The 20,637-nt window shown below is 41.7% G+C and overlaps 2 protein-coding genes across 2 annotated transcripts in view; one reads left to right on the plus strand and one right to left on the minus strand.

Annotated features, from left to right (window-relative positions):
• LOC136694219 (zinc finger protein 850-like) overlaps positions 1-20,637 on the minus strand; it is a 517,486-nt gene that overhangs the window by 341,647 nt on the left and 155,202 nt on the right. The gene's annotated exons all lie outside the window — the stretch shown is intronic.
• LOC136694259 (zinc finger protein 436-like) lies at positions 1,703-5,831 on the plus strand. The gene is made up of 2 exons (XM_066667672.1): positions 1,703-1,783; positions 3,869-5,831. The coding sequence occupies exon 2, from the start codon at positions 3,978-3,980 to the stop codon at positions 4,845-4,847; it is 870 nt and encodes a 289-aa protein (XP_066523769.1). The 5' UTR covers positions 1,703-1,783; positions 3,869-3,977; the 3' UTR covers positions 4,848-5,831.

Consider the following 20,637-nt stretch of genomic DNA (forward strand, 5'->3'; position numbering starts at 1 on the left):
CCATTCTCTGTTGTTTCCCTGTATTAATGGTGTAAGAAGGAGAGAACAATAATTACTTTGTGGTTTCTATATAATTATTGAAAAAATAAAATGTGTATAAAGCTTTGCATGTCTTATTATTGTGTTATATACATATATCATGGCTAAGACATAGCTCATATGAAATTAGGTAATGGTCAGAGATTGCTGAAGATTGTGGTATAATATTAAGTTTGTCTATGTTGAGACCTAGTGTCAAAACTAAGTCTAAAGTGTGACTACAATAGTGTGTAGGCACGGTTACATTTTGAGTAATGCCAACAGAGTCTGGGATTGAAGTAAAAGCCTTTTCAGTAGGTCACCTTCCTTCTCAAAATGGATATTGAAATCTCCTACAATTATAACTTTGTGATTGCACACAGCTAGGTTTGCAGCGAAATCACTGAATTCTTTTAGAAATTCTGAGTAGAGCCCTAGAGGTCTGTAAATTTTACAGAGTAAAATGTCTTTTTTGTCACCGGATTTGTCATAATGGTGGAGTGAAACTCAAAAGTGAAGGTGTCGCATAGTTTATGACTGATATCTAGGGTATTTTGGTAAATGACACATACTTCACCTCCTTTGCCTGATAATCTTGGGCTATGCTCATGATTACAGTCTAGAGGGGTGGCTCAGTTTAGTGCTGAATATTCATCTGATCTAAATCTAATCTGAGGTGTTGCTGCTATCATCTGAATATGATTTAATATTGATTAGGTTGTTGAAACGAGCTGATTGAGTTTTTCTACCTTTACATACTACATAATTCGGGGCAAAGGCATAGTTTCAATCCAGATGAGACTAGGTGACGTCTCAAGGCAGTTTGCAGGCTGTCTGTCTACAGCCTGGTCCTGGCTCTGGATTTTCAGCAGATGTTTATACTGAATCTGCTGACGTAGCATCAAGCTACTTGTTGAGGACCTAATTAAATTAATTGCTTGTTGAAAGCAATAATGTGGTGTTTAATACTATAAATGTGTATATTCATCATACTACATTTATCCTAATAATCAAACCTAAAGTGTTCAGACTAAAGTAAATTATCCTCCAGATTATAAAGAGATAAAGCAGCAGGTTAATAAAACACATGTTAATTTTGCAACATTCAATGTGTAAGTAAATACCACCATCTACTGGCAAAATATTGCAACTTTAGTGAAAAGGTCAAGATGTTGTAGAATAACGTCTGTACAGGTAAATAAAATAAAGTAAACAAACAAAAAACCCAAAAGCAAACAAGCAAAAAAATAAAACTCCGTAGACCTAAAAATATGCCGTCTGTACATGAAGAAAAACAACCTCTTTAGATGTAAAAACATGCTGTACACTCAAAAATATAGTTCTGTAGACATAGAAGAAACACCTCTCAATACAACAACACGCACATACTTTTCGTCTGTACACGTCATATTTTTAGGTGTACAGGCGTTAGGTTTAAGACGATTTTGTCCCCAAATGCATGCCATACACATGTTCTTTTCCTGCCCACTGTATGGAATAACCACGTGACTGAAAACAACCTATTGAAATGATCCTCTGGACTGAGGACTGTCTCTCTGGGGACTGTACATTAGGAGAGCAGCTGTTATGATTTTCCAGCCTATCGTGTGAGAGGGGGCGGGTGTTGTGGAGTGGTGTGTGTGTGTGTGTGTGTGTGTGTGTGTGTGTGTGTGTGTGTGTGTGTGAGAGAGAGTGTGAGAGAGAGAGTGAGAAGCAGGAGGAGAGCTGTGTGTTGGAGAGAAATCAAGTCCTGTTTTTACTGAAGGTAAATATGTGTAAGATATTTACACCCCGTTTATACCGTGTTTTACTGAAGAAAAACGCGTTTAAGATATTTACACCTCGTTTATACCGTGTTTTACTGAAGATAAACGCGTTTAAGATGTTTACACCCCGTTTATACCGTGTTTTACTGAAGATAAACGCGTTTAAGATATTTACACGCCGTTTATACCGTGTTTTACTGAAGATAAATGTGTTTAAGATATTTACACCTCGTTTATACCGTGTTTTACTGAAGATAAACGCGTTTAAGATATTTACACGCCGTTTATACCGTGTTTTACTGAAGATAAACGCGTTTAAGATATTTACACCTCGTTTATACCGTGTTTTACTGAAGAAAAACGCGTTTAAGATATTTACACCTCGTTTATACCGTGTTTTACTGAAGATAAACGCGTTCAAGATATTTACACGCCGTTTATACCGTGTTTTACTGAAGATAAACGCGTTCAAGATATTTACACGCCGTTTATACTGTGTTTTACTGAAGATAAACGCGTTCAAGATATTTACACGCCGTTTATACTGTGTTTTACTGAAGATAAACGCGTTCAAGATATTTACACGCCGTTTATACCGTGTTTTACTGAAGATAAACGCGTTTAAGATATTTAAACCCCGTTTATACCGTGTTTTAATAAAGATAAACGCGTTTAAGATATTTACACCTCGTTTATACCGTGTTTTACTGAAGATAAACGCGTTTAAGATATTTACACCTCGTTTATACCGTGTTTTACTGAAGATAAACGCGTTCAAGATATTTACACCTCGTTTATACCGTGTTTTACTGAAGATAAACGCGTTCAAGATATTTACACCTCGTTTATACCGTGTTTTACTGAAGATAAACGCGTTCAAGATATTTACACCTCGTTTATACCGTGTTTTACTGAAGATAAACGCGTTCAAGATATTTACACCTCGTTTATACCGTGTTTTACTGAAGATAAACGCGTTCAAGATATTTACACCTCGTTTATACCGTGTTTTACTGAAGATAAACGCGTTCAAGATATTTACACGCCGTTTATACCGTGTTTTACTGAAGATAAACGCGTTTAAGATATTTACACCCCGTTTATACCGTATTTTACTGAAGATAAACGTGTTTAAAAGATGTACACCCTGTTTATGCCCTGTTTTACTGAAGATAAACGCGTTTAAGATATTTAAACCCCGTTTATACCGTGTTTTACTTAAGATAAACGTGTTTAAAAGATGTACACCCTGTTTATGCCCTGTTTTACTGAAGATAAACGTGTTTAAGGTATTTACACGCCGTTTATACCGTGTTTTAATGAAGATAAACGTGTTTAAGATGTTTACACCACGTTGTTACCGTGTTTTGCTGAAGATAAACGCGTTTTAAGATATTTACACCCCGTTTATACCGTGTTTTGCTGAAGATAATATACCTGGGCAATTAATCCAAATTCACATTTAGAATTTCTAACTGGCATAATCTTGTAAATATCAATTATATTGATTATTTATATTCTGTTATGTCCCAACTGTGTGTTCATGTACTCTCCATTTAAAACCACACTACCCAGCTGTAGTCACGTGATTCTGCCCCTATCCGCCATATGGACGCAACCTAAATGCCAAATCAGACCAAGTGACTCAAGCAGTTAGTGTCTGGTTTTGGACATGCTGTGTTTTGAGTATAATTAAGACGACACTGAAAAAAAGTTAAATGTAAAGAATCTCTCAGTGACATTAGAAAAAAAAAACATATTTAATATTGAAGCATATTTACAGCACAAACCTCATCACTGAACTGTGAGGGTCAAAAATACAAAAACAAAATAATTGTTCATTAATTGTAATTGTGGTAAAATGTACAATTAATCGTGATATTGATTTGCACTTATATTGCCTAGCCCTAGATGTTGCTCTATTCCTGCACCATGAGTTGTCAACAGAGACTTATTTTTTGCTGTTTCAGTAGCAGTACTTAAGGTGGAACTGAATATAAATTGAGGAGAATATTGGTCACCAACAGAGAGCCAGGGGAGAGTGAATTTAACTAATTTATCTTTGTTTCTTTATTGTCTTCCAGGACAGGAGACCATCTCTTTGGATACATTCTCTGGCTCCTGTTGTTCAAGAAAGTTCCAGAGTTTTTCCACAGGTGCATCAAGAAACATTTCCAAGTGGAATATAACACAATGTTGAGATCAGGAGGGATTAAATGTGAGGATATGGAGATTAAATGTGAGGATATGGAAGACAGAAGCTCTAGTTCTCAGGAAACATCCTTGGATACTCCCCACACTCACACATCCAACAGGAAATCTCAGACAAGTGAAAACAAACCAAAAACTTATGACTGTGCAGAGTGTGGGAAGAGTTTTACTAAACAGAGTAATCTCCAAACACACCAGCGCATTCACACAGGAGAGAAACCGTATCACTGTTCAGAGTGTGGGAAGAGTTTTACTGAACAGAGTAGTCTCCAAAGACACCAGCGAATTCACACAGGAGAGAAACCGTATCACTGTTCAGAGTGTGGGAAGAGTTTTACTCAACAGGGTAGTCTCAAAACACACCAGCGCATTCACACAGGAGAGAAACTGTATCACTGTTCAGACTGTGGGAAGAATTTTACTGTACAGGGTCATCTCAAAACACACCAGCGCATTCACACAGGAGAGAAACCGTATCACTGTTCAGAGTGTGGGAAGAGTTTTACTGAACAGGGTCATCTCAAAACACACCAACGCATTCACACAGGAGAGAAACCTTATCACTGTTCAGAGTGTGGGAAGAGTTTTACTGAACAGGGTACTCTCAAAACACACCAGCGCATTCACACAGGAGAGAAACCGTATCACTGTTCAGAGTGTGGGAAGAGTTTTACTGAACAGGGTACTCTCAAAACACACCAGCGCATTCACACAGGAGAGAAACCGTATCACTGTTCAGAGTGTGGGAAGAGTTTTAGTCGTCAGAGTTCTGTCCGGAAACATCACTGCGTTCACCCAGAACCAGAAAGGTTAGCACTGAGTGAGGGATTACCTTCAGAGATTGGGATTTAATTATTGTATTGGGTCAAATTCAATGTGAAAAATATCCTTAAAGCTGAATTGTGTAGTGCTTGGGAATTTGGAGACGTCTGATTGAACTGTGTGATACCAGATGCCACAGACTGTTTATGGAACTTTTATTTTTATTTTCAAGATGTGACCTCAGAATTAATTATTACAGGTCCTATTTACCCTCTCATTCACACTGTCATTGTTGTGTTTCACTGTGCTCCAACACAACAGTACTCCCTTTTGAGCTTCTACTGCCCATCTGCCCCCCGTCATCACCATTCCTCCCTATTTCTGGGGCTGGACTGTATACCCTTGGAAGGGGAAAGATCAGTGTGGGTGGAGCTATTAGTCTTACGGAGCACAGGAGTCATGGGGCTGTGCTACCAGGACCTCAGCACACATCCAGACAGACTGTTTTCCTCATTCTGATCGCCATGAAGGGCATGCCTGCTTATCACTGCAGCAAGACAAGTGTGCCGTGGAAAAGCATTTATTATAACTAAGTTCAAAACCAGTTGAATTATAATGATTTGGTCTATTTCCATATTGTATCTATGTCTATAGTAGAGTCACTCAGGTGATATTACAGTGTCCTCAGTACAAACATTATAATAATGTGTATCTTGCTCAAAAGATTTCCATCCTATGATCATCAGATGACTCTGGACTCTCACTGAAAGTGAACATGAAGGATGGTATTCCCAGAATCCTCAGCAGTATCACATGACCACCTCCACTTATCTGAAATCTTTTCACTGTTCCTAACAACCTGAATATCAATCACCCCTGTTTCTCCTTCATGCTCATTAGACAGAGTATTTAAATGCAGTGTTGTTTAAGATTGTTTAAGAGTATTTCCTTATCTGTGCATTCAGAGCTTTTCTATTGTTTCTATTTTTCTTTTTGGATTTGCCCTTTGGATGTGTTTGATTGTCTGTTTGTATTTTTGGCTTGACTTCAGACTTTCATGTTTATGCTTTTGGTTTGCCCTCTGTAGGATATTAAACTGTTTTTTAATCCACAAGCGACACATCTTGCTTGTTTGTTACTTTATTTCTTTGTTGATTGTGTGGATATTCACAAGCATCACCATTCTCACTTTTGTAAATGATAGAAGACATTTAAATGAAGAGTATAAAATCAATAATTTTTTTTTCCAGAAGAGTATAGCTATATAATTTGTTAAAATCAAATTGGTTCAGACATCATCAAACAATTCACTGCCCTCCCGGATAACATTACAGTAGGACAGAGCAGTTCTTCTACATTCAGCAGGTGCGATTATGGTGAATTGGCATGGTTAAACAAATGATGTGAGTCAAATAAAACAGATTAGTTAATGTCTTTTTATCAATTTTAATATAAAAATTAAAGTAACATTTGTTTGTTTGTCTTCAGCATTGTAAAAACATGATAGCACACATCATTTAATGGTTCTTTGATTTATGTAACACTTACTTTTAAAGGATGTTAGAATATTACAACTGAAAGGTCAACATCAGCCATAACACTGAAAATTGATGTATTGTTTTAAACTTTGAAAATTTAATATATCTCCTTGTACTCTTCTACATCCACTACATTATCTATGCTCATACCAAAAGGAGAAGACAAAATACAGTAGGTAAGTACAGATTTTATTCAGTAGTATAATTCAATGTCCAAGTGCATTAAAATAAAAAAAAAAGGTGGGTACTCCTTAAATCCTTAGACAAAAATACATTAGTTGTAATATTCTTTAAATAAAGAACCCTTGTAGAACCATTATTTTTAAGTGTGTAGGCATTCCACTGTTTACAGATGTCACATCGTGTCTGTACAACATCCAAAAACATATTCTGATGAACTATCAACAATCATTGTATTTGTCTTCTCCTTTTAATGGTAAGCTGGTCAAACCACACAAAGAACATAGATAATGTAGTGGATCTAAAAGGATCTAAAATCCACAATGAGATATATTGTGTTTGTTTTCAAGTTTTAAACAATATATCAGTTTTCAGTGTTATGTCTGGTGTTGACCTTCAGTTGTAATATTCTAACATCCTTTAAAAGTAAGTCACATAAATCAAACAACCATTTAATATTGTGTGCTACCATGTTTTTAAATGGGTTACTTTGATGAAGGGTTTGCTTTCTGGTCTTCACGCACATTGAGTATTACAGTTCAGTCACTAGTATGTGCGCACATAAATCTAACGTGCGGCTAGTTTAACCGTGTTTTCTCAAATGGCGGCTGGCTTAACCGCAGTGAGCTACTGATAAGCACGATTTCCTTCACTGATGACTAAAATGAAAGTGATAATTTGCACGTTCCTATAGACGTTGCAAGCACGCTCCCAAGACGGTGTTCTCTTGGCAGGGGCGCCAAACTTGGCACAACTCCCTCAAAGCTAGCATGTTTCCCGTAGAGATTAAACATCACCCCCTCCCCATTGTTTGCGAAGCTGGCCTCACAAGTTAGCAGCCTTTTTCCGATGGTAAACAAACAATTAACTTGTGCATTAAATTTTGAAATACAATTAACATCTCTACCTAAGATAAGTTAGCTAGTGTTTAGAGTCCTCTTACTTTCGGTAACATTTACAGGTGGTTTAGACATCGCCTGTGCATCTCCTTCATTTTGCTCTTTTAAAAACTCTAAAGACTTCCCACATGAAAAACAAAAGCGTGCCAACCGGCTAAAATGACTCCCACAAAATGGACAAAACATGGTTTGAAATGACCACCCCAAACTCCATTCACTTCTTCCCCGCGAATCAGTTTGACTGATAAATGTCAGCAGCACTTCCTGTGTAATGTACCTACCCTTTCCGTCTGATTTGCCGTTTCTAAAAGTGTTTTGGGCTGGTAGAAGTGTGTTGGCCTTTTGTAAAAGTGTTTTGGGCTGGTAAAAGTGTGTTGGCCTTTTGTAAAAGTGTTTTGGGCTGGTAAGAGTGTTTCACAGCTTGTAAAAGTGTTTTTATTTTTGTAACTTTGTTTTGCCCTTCTCGGCCACCGTAATAAAATCATAAAGCAAACAAACCAAAAACATGTAATTGATTTCAGGTTTAAATGTTCTTGCTGTACACATTAATACTGATAGTTTGGAATGGTTGTTTCATCATATTGCATTTGTCTTCAGGTACAATGGCAGACATCAGGGACAGGTGGAGCAGTTTAGGGGAAGATGAGCAAAGGCAATACGTTCAGCAGGCTGCAGATCTGAAAGTGCAAGGGCAAGCAGAGCAGCTTAGCAGTGAAATGAGGGAGATTAGAAAACACCTAAAACAGCTTAAGACTGATGTGTGGCAATTACTGTATGTTTTTTTTAAAAAGAATATCTCATATAAAAGCAAGTCAAAGAACATGTCTACTGGTCTGGTGTTAGTCACATTTCTGTGTGTTAAGTATTAATGTCTGTTTTTGTTTCTCAGTGCATTTTAGTAACTTTCTTAAAAGTGCTTGATGATGTTTTTTCTTCTGCTTAAAAAGGTATCACAGCTAGAAGAACTGGGTGTAGAAACAGCAGTCCTATTACATGACGGCTTCAGGCCACAAGCTTTTGTACAAGAGCTGTCCAGGAGGAAAGCCAGTGATTTTCTTAGATCAACTTGTACAGGAAACAATTTTGGGCTTTTTTGCAGGTAATATTGCAAATTAAATCCAGTCATTTTATAAAGTGGTGTCATGTTATGCTTTTTCATTAATATTTCCTTGATATTAGCTGTGAATGCACTTATTCTGTTCCTCCAAATTAAATCTATGCAGTTCTTTCCCTACACTCTTTAATTTTAACTTTATACCATAATGTTGCTGTTATATTTCTGTGGATAGTTTGATATGTGTTTGCCTGTGTTTTTGGGGATCTGGTTTTTGAAGACATTTGTTTTTTGTTCACATTTTCCAGGTAGTTCAAAAACTTGTCCCTCTAACTCAAAATTGGACTCGGTTAAGATTATGGTTCGTAAGGTTCAGGATCTCTTCAATCAAAAGTACAGTGAGTATTTGCTTTGTTACTCTTTTTTTCATGCTGAGAGGACCATTTAAACACCCCCCCACCCAGCCCCCTCCAAACATATGTGGCGGGGAGCATGCTCCAGGGGCTACTACTATGCACCCTCTATAAAATAAAAGAGCTAACCGCCACGTACAATAACCACGACTACGCCACCCCAATTGTCTAAAGGGTATGGGGATCCCTGTCAGGTTTCTCAAATAAATGAGTGATAAGGCTGCTTAACAAAAGGCACTTTATTCAGTCAACACAGCATAAAAATCAAGTCACATTAACACGAGTCTTGAATTCAATAGTGAACACCAGGAACACTCCCATTCAGCCCAATACCTCTGGCAAAGCCTAAAAGGTTAATAGTAAGATGCCCACAGAGTAATAAAGGAGTTCCAGTTAATTACCCCAAGGAAACAAAAAAAGAAAACACCTCTAAACATAAACCACTCACAAGAAGAAAAAAACCAAAAGTACTCAAACTTAAGCCTTGGGGCAGAACACTAATAATTTATCTAGGGCCATCACAATTAAGACTTATTCAAATGTGTTAAACACTAAATGGGCATAAAGGGCAACCCCTAGTAACACTGAGTAAAAGTAGTGGTCCTATGGTCCACTAAGAGAAGGAAATTAAAAGACAACAGTACAGATGGCTCAATAAATCAATACAATACTGCTAAAATTTGGCATGAGAGGCAGGCAAGTAATATAAAGGGAGAGGAAAGAAAAGAAAAGAAACAAAAGAAAACAGTGGCCTACAGGCAACCAGGCCTGGCGCCACTGAAACATAAAACACAGGATCAGTCTACATTTCAGTACACCCCTGTCCTTAAAACATAACAATCAAAAACGCTAAGATGAGATGCACTAATAAAAAAAATAAACACCCACCTAGAGGCTGCAAAGCACGATCAACTGGCACAGGAAGTGTGACATTCAGGCCACCGCGGTCAATTACTATATTGAAGTTAAAACATAAATCACCATTAACCGCATTGCTCCCCATATCACAATTCCTAACCCACCAAGATAAGATGCACTAATAAAAAAAAAGAGAAACACCAACCTAGCTGCTGCAAAGTGCGATCAACCAGCACCGGAACAATGACGTTCAGGCAACTGCAATCAAGTGTACGCCTTAACGGCGAAGTCAGTTATGCGTGGCCTCGAACCACCATCTACCCTATAGCTCGCTGGGTAGTCAAGCAAGGCTAGAAACCTGCTTAAAACTCAGACACTTGGCTTCCAATTCAGCCAGAGAAATACGACTCAGCTTCCACCGCCGCGACGACGCTGCACGCCCACACACACCACCTTGGTTGATCAAAAGCGGAAGTGAAAATGATTGGTGATCCTGGGGCTTTTATCGTCCTATCCAACCCACCAGGTGGCGACAATAATACCCTCTTTAGCGCTCCCTGTCAACCATACCACATTCACCCCCTCTTTCAAAGTTCATCGTCCCGGTGAACTAGTTACCCCACCAGAACACTACTGCCATGGCCGAAAAATGGTAAAAACGGGGCCAGATGTGACTAAACCAGTAACACAATTTGATGTAGCTGCACGAGGGAGATGGAAAGGGTTTGGATGCTGGCCCGCAGTGCTACGAGCCGAACGCCGCAACACAGGAACAGGTAAAAACTCCGGCCCTTGATGTTAAGGTATCAAAGGCACCTGAGGAGCTAGAGGAGCAGAGATCCTGTACCTTATGCCTACCTTGAAAATGATTCCTACAACGAACCTGTGTGCTTGGAGAAAGTAGGGGTGCTGGTGCATTATAATTACGCCTCCGATATGCTGCTGCCTCCTCTAACGTACACCTCAGCCAAATGCTCCCTATGTTGGGCTACCCAATCAGAAAGATCAATGTTCCCCTCCCCTTCCTCACAACCATTCCCCAACAACCTATCAATGGGCAGCTGTGGTTTCTGCCCAAACATTAATTCATATGGGGAGTAATGGGTAGACTGGTGCACCGTGGAAAAGGAATATTAGCAAACTAGTTATAAGCAAACACTAACTGTGGTAACAGTTGCGGCCATTTCCTTTTCTTTTCAGGAGGCAAAGTTCTAAGCAAATCATGCAGAGTTCTATTAAAACGCTCACATTGCCCATTGCCTTCCGGATGGTAAGGTGTAGTCCGACTCTTCTCTATGCCGTAGAGTTCACAAAGGCGTCGCAACAACTCCCCCTCAAAGCTATGACCCTGATCTGAATGGATCCTTTGAGGTATGTCATACACATAGAACCACCTTTCGGTTAACACCCTCACCACCGTACTGGCTTTTTGGTCAGGCACTGGATATGCTTGGGTAAATTTTGAAAATACATCTGTAATTACCAACACATTCTCTTGTCCGCTACTAGCCCGCTCCAAAAGGGTAAAATCGATGGCCACAATTTCTAAAGGTCGAGTGGCCAATAAACTACCCATAAAAGTTCTTACTTTAGGGCGTGTGGCCTTAGCCACGGAACATCGGTCACACTGCAGGCACCAATCCCTCACATCTTGCCACATCTTAGGCCAGTAACACCTCTGCCGCACAAGGTCCGTAGTGCGCTCTATACCCTGGTGACCGTGGTGGTCATGTAGCCCGGTGAGCACCTCACCCTGCAGTGCCTTAGGCAACAACAACTGAAAGACTGGGTTGGTTGCTGATGGAAATTTGACTTGTCTGTACAAAACACCCTCATTCTCTATAATCCTAGGCCATTGCCTAACCAACTCCCTCAACCCCTCTGTCTCCCTTCTTAGCTCTAGTACCGTAGGCTTCCATCCTTGCTTCCAATACTGCAAGAACGCGGCAATACATGGTCAGCCGCTTGCAACACCTTAAGGTCAGCCCTACTGCGACTAGGGACTGCATCTACTGTCTGACACAACAGGTCGCGTCTCTCTAAGCCACGTACCTGATGAGCTACCTCGAGGGGAATGGAAACCCCTCCTACCAACCCCCCCGAAAAAGCTTCAGAAGGGACAGGCAACCGAGACAAGGCATCTGCATTGCGATTGGCCACGCCTGGGCGATACTTGATCTCATAATCAAACAATGCTAACTGGGATGCCCACCGCTGTTCTACTGCCCCCAGTTTTGCAGACTGTAAATAACTCAACGGATTGTTATCCGTATAGACGATACATTTATTGCCCAAAAGATACTCCCTAAATTTTTCAGTTACAGCCCACTTTAAAGCCAACAGCTCTAACTTCATTGTGCTGTAGTTTGACATATTTCGCTCAGATGGTCGCAACCCACGACTGGCATATGCAATTGGCCGTCGCTGCCCATCTACATCCTGGGACAACACTGCCCCTAACCCAGCATGACTCGCATCAATTTCCACATGGAAAGGGCGAGTGAAGTCAGCATATCCCAGCACAGGTGCACTTACAAGTCGCTCTTTAAGACCTAAAAAGCTCCTCTCACAGGCTTCATCCCAATGTTGCCCAAGGGGATCCTGCACTCTAGGCCTGGGTCGTTTTTTAGAGCCCTGTATGGCACTCACAAGTCAATGCAGGGGAGCTGCCAAATGAGCAAACCCCTCCACAAACCGTCTATAATATGAGGCAAAACCTAAAAAGGACCGCAACTCTTTAACCGTTGACGGTCTTTTCCAGTCCTCTACTACCCGGATCTTCTCCGGGTCAGTGGACACACCTGCAGCGGAAATAACATGCCCCAAATAACCGACCTCCGTCTGAAACAACTTACATTTCTGTAACTTCAGTTTTAGGTTATGCTGTTGCAACCTGCCCAGTACCATATCCAAACGTTGGAGATGCTGCTCGACAGTTGGAGAGAAAATGACCACATCATCTAGATACAATAACAGGGAATGGAAACTTTGGTTGCCAAAAATCCATTCCATCAATCGCTGAAACGTACTCGGCGCATTGCATAGACCAAATGGCATCCTGTTAAATTCAAACAGGCCAAAAGGTGTACAGAAGGCAGTTTTCTCTCTATCCTGTTTAGCCACTGACACCTGGTTATACCCACTAGCCAAATCTAATGTACTAAACCACTTAGCACCACTCAAAGCATCTAGGGATTCTTCGATCCTAGGCAAAGGAAAAGCATCTTTGCGCGTCTTAGCATTAAGTTGACGATAATCGACACACAAACGGATGGACCCATCCTTCTTCTGAACCACCACTATGGGCGATGCATAAGGGCTTGTACTAGGGCTCGCTACTTTACGATCTACCAGTTCTTGTATATGAGCTTTCCCTAGATCATACTGCAAAGGTGCAAGGCGCCGATACCTCTGCCTCACTGGAATAGAATCCACAAGAGGGATGGTATGCTGAACCAGTGTAGTACATCCCAAGTCACCATCATGTTGACTAAAGGTGTCACGATACTTCTCCAAAACCGCTCGAGCTTGTTCCTGTTCTTGATCAGAAAGAGAGGGCCAGGTAAATTGGGAAAAATCAATGCCAAACCCATCATCCCTTTGAACAGACTGAATTGTCACCACTTGCTGCTGCTCTTCTCTCTGGACTTGCACGGTACTACCACTAGAAAAACATTTAGGTACATAAAGCTCCCCCAACACCACCTTGGGCTGAAGCCACCTATCTTGATAACTCACATTCACCACACGCACATGTATCACTCCCTGTTCCACAGTCAAAAAGGCTAAAGGGATGAGAAGGTCACCGGGCAAATGGCCATCCACAAAGGATGCTGGCTCCAACATCCCAGAAGAAAGAGCACGCCCCAGACCACCATGGCACAAGGCAGGCACAAACTTCATAGTGCCAGCTGGTACTCGAACAGCAGGGCCACGCTGCATTCTAACCAGGCCTACCCTACCCCCGTGACAAGCACGCTCCAAATGCTGACATTGCGAAAATGCTCTTTGCCGCACCCTACCAGCCTGTTGGACCTCTGGGGAACGGAACAGTGCTGGCCCATGTTGTAAAAACAGCTCGTTATAACACTGACTAATTATATTCATCCCCAGCAACCCGGGAATAGCGTTCTTAGAGAGAAGAGTATTAGACTCACTAGAACCTTTAGTAACCAGAATACCCATACGGGGTAAAACCTTGCCAAAAACGCACACGTCCACTTCCAGATACCCCAAGTATGGAATATCTAGTCCATTAGCAGCCTTTAACTGCAACCATGGACATGACTGCAAGGATGGCTGCAAGTGACCTTGTAAATACTCATTAAAAAACTGATCTGTAACTGTACTTACCATTGACCCGGTATCTAATAAGCAAGGCTTATTAGATACCGCAAGCAAGCAAGATGAGCTGGCGGCGCACGCGTCAACACGTGTGCAGCGGCCGCTCCGGAACCAAGCGGGTTTTTGTTTGTTTAAAAAACGTTTTTTTCATTTTATTTATAATATATGGACGCAGGAACACCTGCAGTACGTATATATCACCGCCAGACACTGCTTCAATATTGCAAACAGGAAATTTACAGTATCAGCGATGACCTCCAGGAGACGCTGCGGAACCTCCGCTTGCTTCGGAGGCCTAGCCCTGAAGCCTCGACGTTTCCTGATGCCGGCGGCCGGGGAAGGAGACGACGCAAGCGGTGTGAGAGGAGACAGAAGCGCGGCAAGCGAGGGGGGATCCGTGCTAGGCTAAGAGCTAACCCGAGCCGGCAAGCTATCCCTTCTCTCTTTCTCTCCAATGTCTGCTCGCTGGATAATAAACTGGACTATATCAAACTTCAGCGAACTACACGGCGAGAATACAGAGACTGCTGTGTTTTTGTTTTTACGGAGACATGGCTCAGCGACAGTATTCCCGATGCCGCCACTCAGCTAGATGGGCTAGCCGCATTTCGAGCCGACAGAGACCCAGCGCTATGCGGTAAGACTCGCGGTGGTGGTTTATGTGTCTATATTAACACTGAATGGTGTAAGAATTCTGTGCTAGTCTCTGCTTATTGTTCACCGTTAGTGGAGTTTGTGGCTGTGAGATGTAGACCTTTTTATTTACCTCGAGAATTCTCCGTTGTTTACTTAATCGCAACCTATATCCCTCCCGATTCAAATACAAAACAAGCGCTGTGGGAATTATACGAAGCCATAAGCGACTTCCAAAACACACACCCGGATGGTCTGTTTATTGTTGCTGGAGATTTTAATCATGCAAATCTCAAGAAAGTGTTCCCTAAATTCCATCAGTATGTGAACTTTGCTACGAGAGGAGCGAACACGCTGGATCTTGTTTACACAAACGTTCCAGACGCGTACAGGGCAGAGCCCCGCCCCCACCTTGGACACTCAGATCACATGTCTGTTATGCTAATTCCTGCATACAGACCCATCATCAGGCGATCGAAACCTATCCTGAAAGAGGTGAAAATCTGGCCATCAGAAGCAATCTCTACTCTGCAGGACTGTTTCGAGTGCACTGACTGGGACATGTTCAGAGAGGCTGCAACTTACAGCAACAAAATCAACCTGGAGGAGTACGCATCATCAGTGACCAGCTACATAGAGAAGTGCATCGATGATGTGACCATCTCCAAGACCATCACCATCCGCTCCAACCAGAAGCCGTGGATGAATGCAGAGGTGCGTGCGCTGCTGAAGGCTAGAGACGTTGCTTTCAAATCAGGCGATAAGGCGGCCCTGAGAACAGCGAGGGCCAAACTCTCCAGAGCTATCAGAGAGGCAAAGCGTGCACACGGCCAGATCATCCACAGCCACTTCCAGAGCAGTAGAGACACTCGGCGCATGTGGCAGGGCATCCAGAGCATCACCAGCTACAAGACTACACCACCTGTTTGTGACGGAGATGCTTCCCTACCAGACGTGCTGAACCATTTCTACGCACGGTTTGAGGCACAGAACAATGTAACGGCGAGAAAGTCCACCCCTTCTCCCAGCGACCAGGTGCTGTCTTTTACTGTAGCCGACGTGAGGAAAACTCTATGCAGAGTCGACCCGCGGAAAGCTGCTGGACCAGACAACATTCCTGGCAGAGTGCTCAGAGAATGTGCAGCCCAGCTTGCTGATGTCTTCACTGATATCTTCAATATCTCTCTTAGCAGCGCCGTTGTTCCAACATGCTTCAAGAACACCACCATCATCCCGGTGCCTAAGAATTCTTCTGTGTCCTGCCTCAATGACTATCGTCCCGTTGCACTCACACCGGTCATCACAAAGTGCTTCGAGAGGCTCGTCATGAGGCACATCAAAACCCTACTTCCCCCCACACTGGACCCTCTACAGTTCGCGTATCGTCCTAACCGTTCAACGGACGATGCCATATCCACCACGTTGCACCTGGCACTCACCCACTTGGACAAGAAAGACACATATGCCTGAATGCTGTTCATAGACTTCAGCTCAGCATTCAACACCATCATTCCTCAGCATCTGATCGGGAAGCTGAATATACTGGGCGTCAACACTTCTCTCTGCAACTGGATCCTGGACTTCCTGACTGGGAGACCTCAGTCAGTCCGGATCGGTAGGAACACCTCCAGCACCATCACACTGAACACTGGAGCCCCCCAGGGCTGCGTGCTCAGTCCACTGCTGTTCACATTGCTGACCCATGACTGTGCAGCGATGCACAGCTCAAATCATATCATCAAGTTCGCTGATGACACGACTGTGGTGGGTCTCATCAGTAAGAACGACGAGTCAGCATACAGAGAGGAGGTGCAGCGTCTAACTGACTGGTGTGAAGTCAACAACCTGTCTCTGAACGTGGACAAAACCAAAGAGATGGTTGTAGACTTCAGAAAAACAAGGGGTGAGCACTCGCCGCTGAACATCGACAACTCTGCTGTGGAGATTGTCAGGAATACCAAATTCCTTGGTGTTCACCTAGCGGATGATCTCACCTGGTCCACTAACACCAGTAACATCAAAAAGAAAGCCCAGCAACGCCTCTACTTCCTGCGAAGGCTGAAGAAGGCTCATCTCCCCCCTCCAATTCTCACCACTTTCTACAGAGGAGTCATCGAGAGCATCATGACCAGCTGCATCACTGTCTGGTTTGGAAACTGCACTGTGGCAGATCGCAAGTCCCTCCAGCGGATCGTGAGGACAGCTGAGAAGATTATCGGTGTGTCTCTTCCCTCCACCACAGACATCTACACCACTCGATGCACCCGCAAAGCACTCAGCATTGTGGGAGATCACACACACCCTTCACACACACTCTTCAACCTACTGCCGTCTGGAAAAAGGTATCGAAGCATTCGAGCCCTCACATCCAGACTCCGTAACAGCTTCTTCCCACATGCTATCAGACTCCTGAACACCTAGAGACTAAGACTGGACTGAAAGAAGCACACACACACACACACACACACACACTTCACACAAACACTGGTCTGTTGGACTGTAAATGTTTTCACATATCCGGTTTACATCATGTTTACATCCAGTTACCGTTTACAGCACAAATACACTTTAAATTGCAGTGTCTCTCTCTCTCACCCCCTCCGTACTTATGGTTTTTGCCTTGTCTTGTATTACATTGTATTGTATTGTACTGTAGGGACATTGTTTTGTATTTTTCGTAGCCATATCTTCTGCACTTTAATGTGTATGCACTGTTTTATGTTGCACTAGATTTGTACTAGTTGCACTTTAATGTTGTGTATTGTTTTGTGTTCTATGTCCTTTGCACTTTAATGCGTGTGCACTGTTTCATGTTGCACTAGCTTTACACTAGTCGCACTTTAATGTTGTGTATTGTCTTATGTAGCACCTTGGTCCTGGAGGAACGCTATTTCATTTCACTGTGTACTGTAAACACTGTATACTGCTGAAATGACAATAAACTTCTTGAACTCTTGAACTTGAAGGCACTACCACTCCCCCAATCTCAATCTCCACTGTAGGGCATTCACCAACTAACCTTGTTGCTCCTGAAAGTCCAAAGCCCTGTTCCTCCCCTCCCGACACCTGGGCTATTGTATCGGGGGGTACTAGTTTTCCTGTTGCTGAACGGTAGCCCGGTCTACTGCTCCCCCCACTCTTAGTCCAACACTGGCCTCTGCTTTACAAAAACGAACAATGTGCCCCGTACCACACATAGTACAAGCTTAGGGAAGGTGATTGTGAGCTCTGAAGGCTGCTAGAAATCTAAATGTCTTCCAGGTATTTTATCAAATGGTAATGTGTATAAGAATAGTGTTTTCAGGAATTATTCAAATATTTTTGAGTATTTTTAACCTTTTTTTTGTTTACTAGAAGAAGCTGGAGGCACTGGAAGGCTACCCTACAAATCCCTAGCTGCAAATAAGATTATTATCAAAGTCACTGGCCTGTCTAATGACCTACCCTTCAGGAAACCCTGTCTTTATGGACGGCAGCAGTTGGCTGCAATTTTGCAGCATGGAAATTACATTTCATTTCAAATATGTAAGTTATTAAATGGATTCGTTTGGATGGATGCCTTAAGTGAGATTTGTTGCTTTCCAAATTGTTTAACCTTTTGTTATGTACCTTGCTTTACTGGCCTCAAGGCTCTGATATGTCTGCTGCAGGGTGTGCCCCAGAAGAATCAAATGAAGAATTACCACAGTACCACATGTGTTTAGATGGTATGTTGTCTTACACTTTATCTTCCTTCCGGTTTTATTAAGACTGACTGATTAAAAAAGAAAAAAAATGTCCACTCCTTTTCTATGTTTCTATGTAGGACAAACACCTACATTTGCATGCAACTCTGCAGAGGGTGGTCCAGTGACCAGTGCTGGCAGAGGCATTATCATCGCTTTCATTACAAACTAGATATTTGAATATATCTAAATTAATATTATCTAAATATCATTATTACCCCATATAAATAAATATATCTTTGCATTTTTAATGCAAATTTAAGATCTCATCTAGCTACCCATCATCCAGATGTCAAAGCCCAACTGCCTCCAGCAGCTCCAAGTCATGGAGCAGCCTCAAAATAAACAGTTATGGCTGGTTCCAGGTGACAGAGCATGGCTCAAAACAGACAGGCAAGCTCCCAGCAACATTATAAAAAAAATTCCAGCTTTGATATTTGGGTATATTTATAGTACACACTTTGTCAGTGACCTATGAGAGATTCATTCATTGTCTGAGTGTGCTTATCCAGTTCAGGGTCACGGTGGGTCCAGAGCCTACCCAGAATCACTGGGCTTAGATTAGTGCTCACCTAAGTGGGTCAGAAAGAAATGGGGCTTCAGTCTGCATTTGAAGACCATAAGAGAGTCCTCTGTTCAGAAAGTCAGTGGAAGTTCGTTCCACCGTCTTGATGCTAGTCCTCCATGTGTCTTTAGAGATGGTGCCATCCCTAAAGTCACACTTATATTGCCCAGCACTACTTTAAGGCCATTTCTCTTAAATCTATCGAGATGAGTTTGTCATAATTTCCAGCCATATCTAACTTGTCTCTTTTTTCCATAGAGACAGCAATAGAAATATTAGAGGCTAAGTGTGTAGATGGTATGTTTGCAGTTAGTCAAAACTGTTTGTTTATATCATGTTCATTGGTCATGTTTGGCTCACATCGCACTATGAGTTTTGGGGTTGTTACCCCATTAACTCTGGTCTGGATCTGTGTCCCTCCACTGTCCGCTGCTGTTAGGTCCTCAGCCCGCTGTCTGCTGCCTGTCCTCCCACTCACTGTTACTCCTCACACAGCTCTGAAATGCCAGTCCTTAAACTCTGATAGCAGGCTCAAAAAATCCCTTTCCAAAGCTGACATTCTCTGTAGAAGTCTGTAACAATTCTGACATCACATGTGTTGAACAAAATGATGAGGCATTTCACAAGTTTCTTCTACTGTAGCCTGAAAGCAGAAAATATCCAGAATTGGCTTCGTAGTGCTGCTGACTGCTTTGTATATTTAAAAGCTCAGATACTCTATCACAGAAAAACAAGGAGGTTTCGAAAAAATAAAAGGGAAAGTAATTAAAAATAGCAGAGCTAAGCAGCGAAGCGTCTGAACGGCAAGGAAGCAGGTAGTAAAAGACACTACATATTACTTAATGGCTCCCAACAATGAAGCTTAGCAAAAATGAATTAAATAATTAATTGTTAATCAAATTATAATTATCACTGACTTCGCTACATAAATAACAAACATACATTATTTTTATTAGTCTTTTTGACTCTTTCAGTACTGCTGAAAACAGCTCTATTTTTACAACCACTCCATAAATATTTAAGAGGTTTCAGTGAGTGTTTTTTGATCCATTAAGCAATTAACATGACTTAGTATCTACGGGGTCTTTTTGTTATTTTCCAATGTTAATCCCTTAAATGATACTTTATAAATCCATAAGAACATTTAATTACTGTTACATAGCCAGTATTAATTAGAAACAAGTACGTTTTTCAGCATCACTGAATTATTTTCATTATAATTAATTCCAAATTAACACACAAAATTGATGAACTGTCTATTAGAAATCACTGTTAATGTAATTAGTGAACATTTAAACAAGTATATGTATATGGCCCATGCTCTCTCTAGATTCTGTGTGGGGTCTGTCTGTTACAGGGTCAAAAACCAGTGACTGTGATTAACAGGGAAGTGTGTGTACCCATGAGTGGCTGTTGACCGATGCCTAGAATCTTGAATACCCCCTTTCTTCTCCACCAGGTGTTTGCAAGTGGTACTCGTCCGTACTGAAAAACATTAACAGTTTAGATTACTGTTATCCAACTGAGAACATTCATTAACATTCACACTGAACCAATCAGATTGCCAAAAAACAAACAAAAACAACATAATGTCACCTATTAACTTTGGTTAACATTATATACTTCTGCTGCCAGGTACTTCCTCATATATTATCTCTAAACTATCATTTG

Source organism: Hoplias malabaricus, chromosome 4, assembly GCF_029633855.1.
Source record: "Hoplias malabaricus isolate fHopMal1 chromosome 4, fHopMal1.hap1, whole genome shotgun sequence".
In the NCBI taxonomy this organism is placed as follows: domain Eukaryota; kingdom Metazoa; phylum Chordata; class Actinopteri; order Characiformes; family Erythrinidae; genus Hoplias; species Hoplias malabaricus.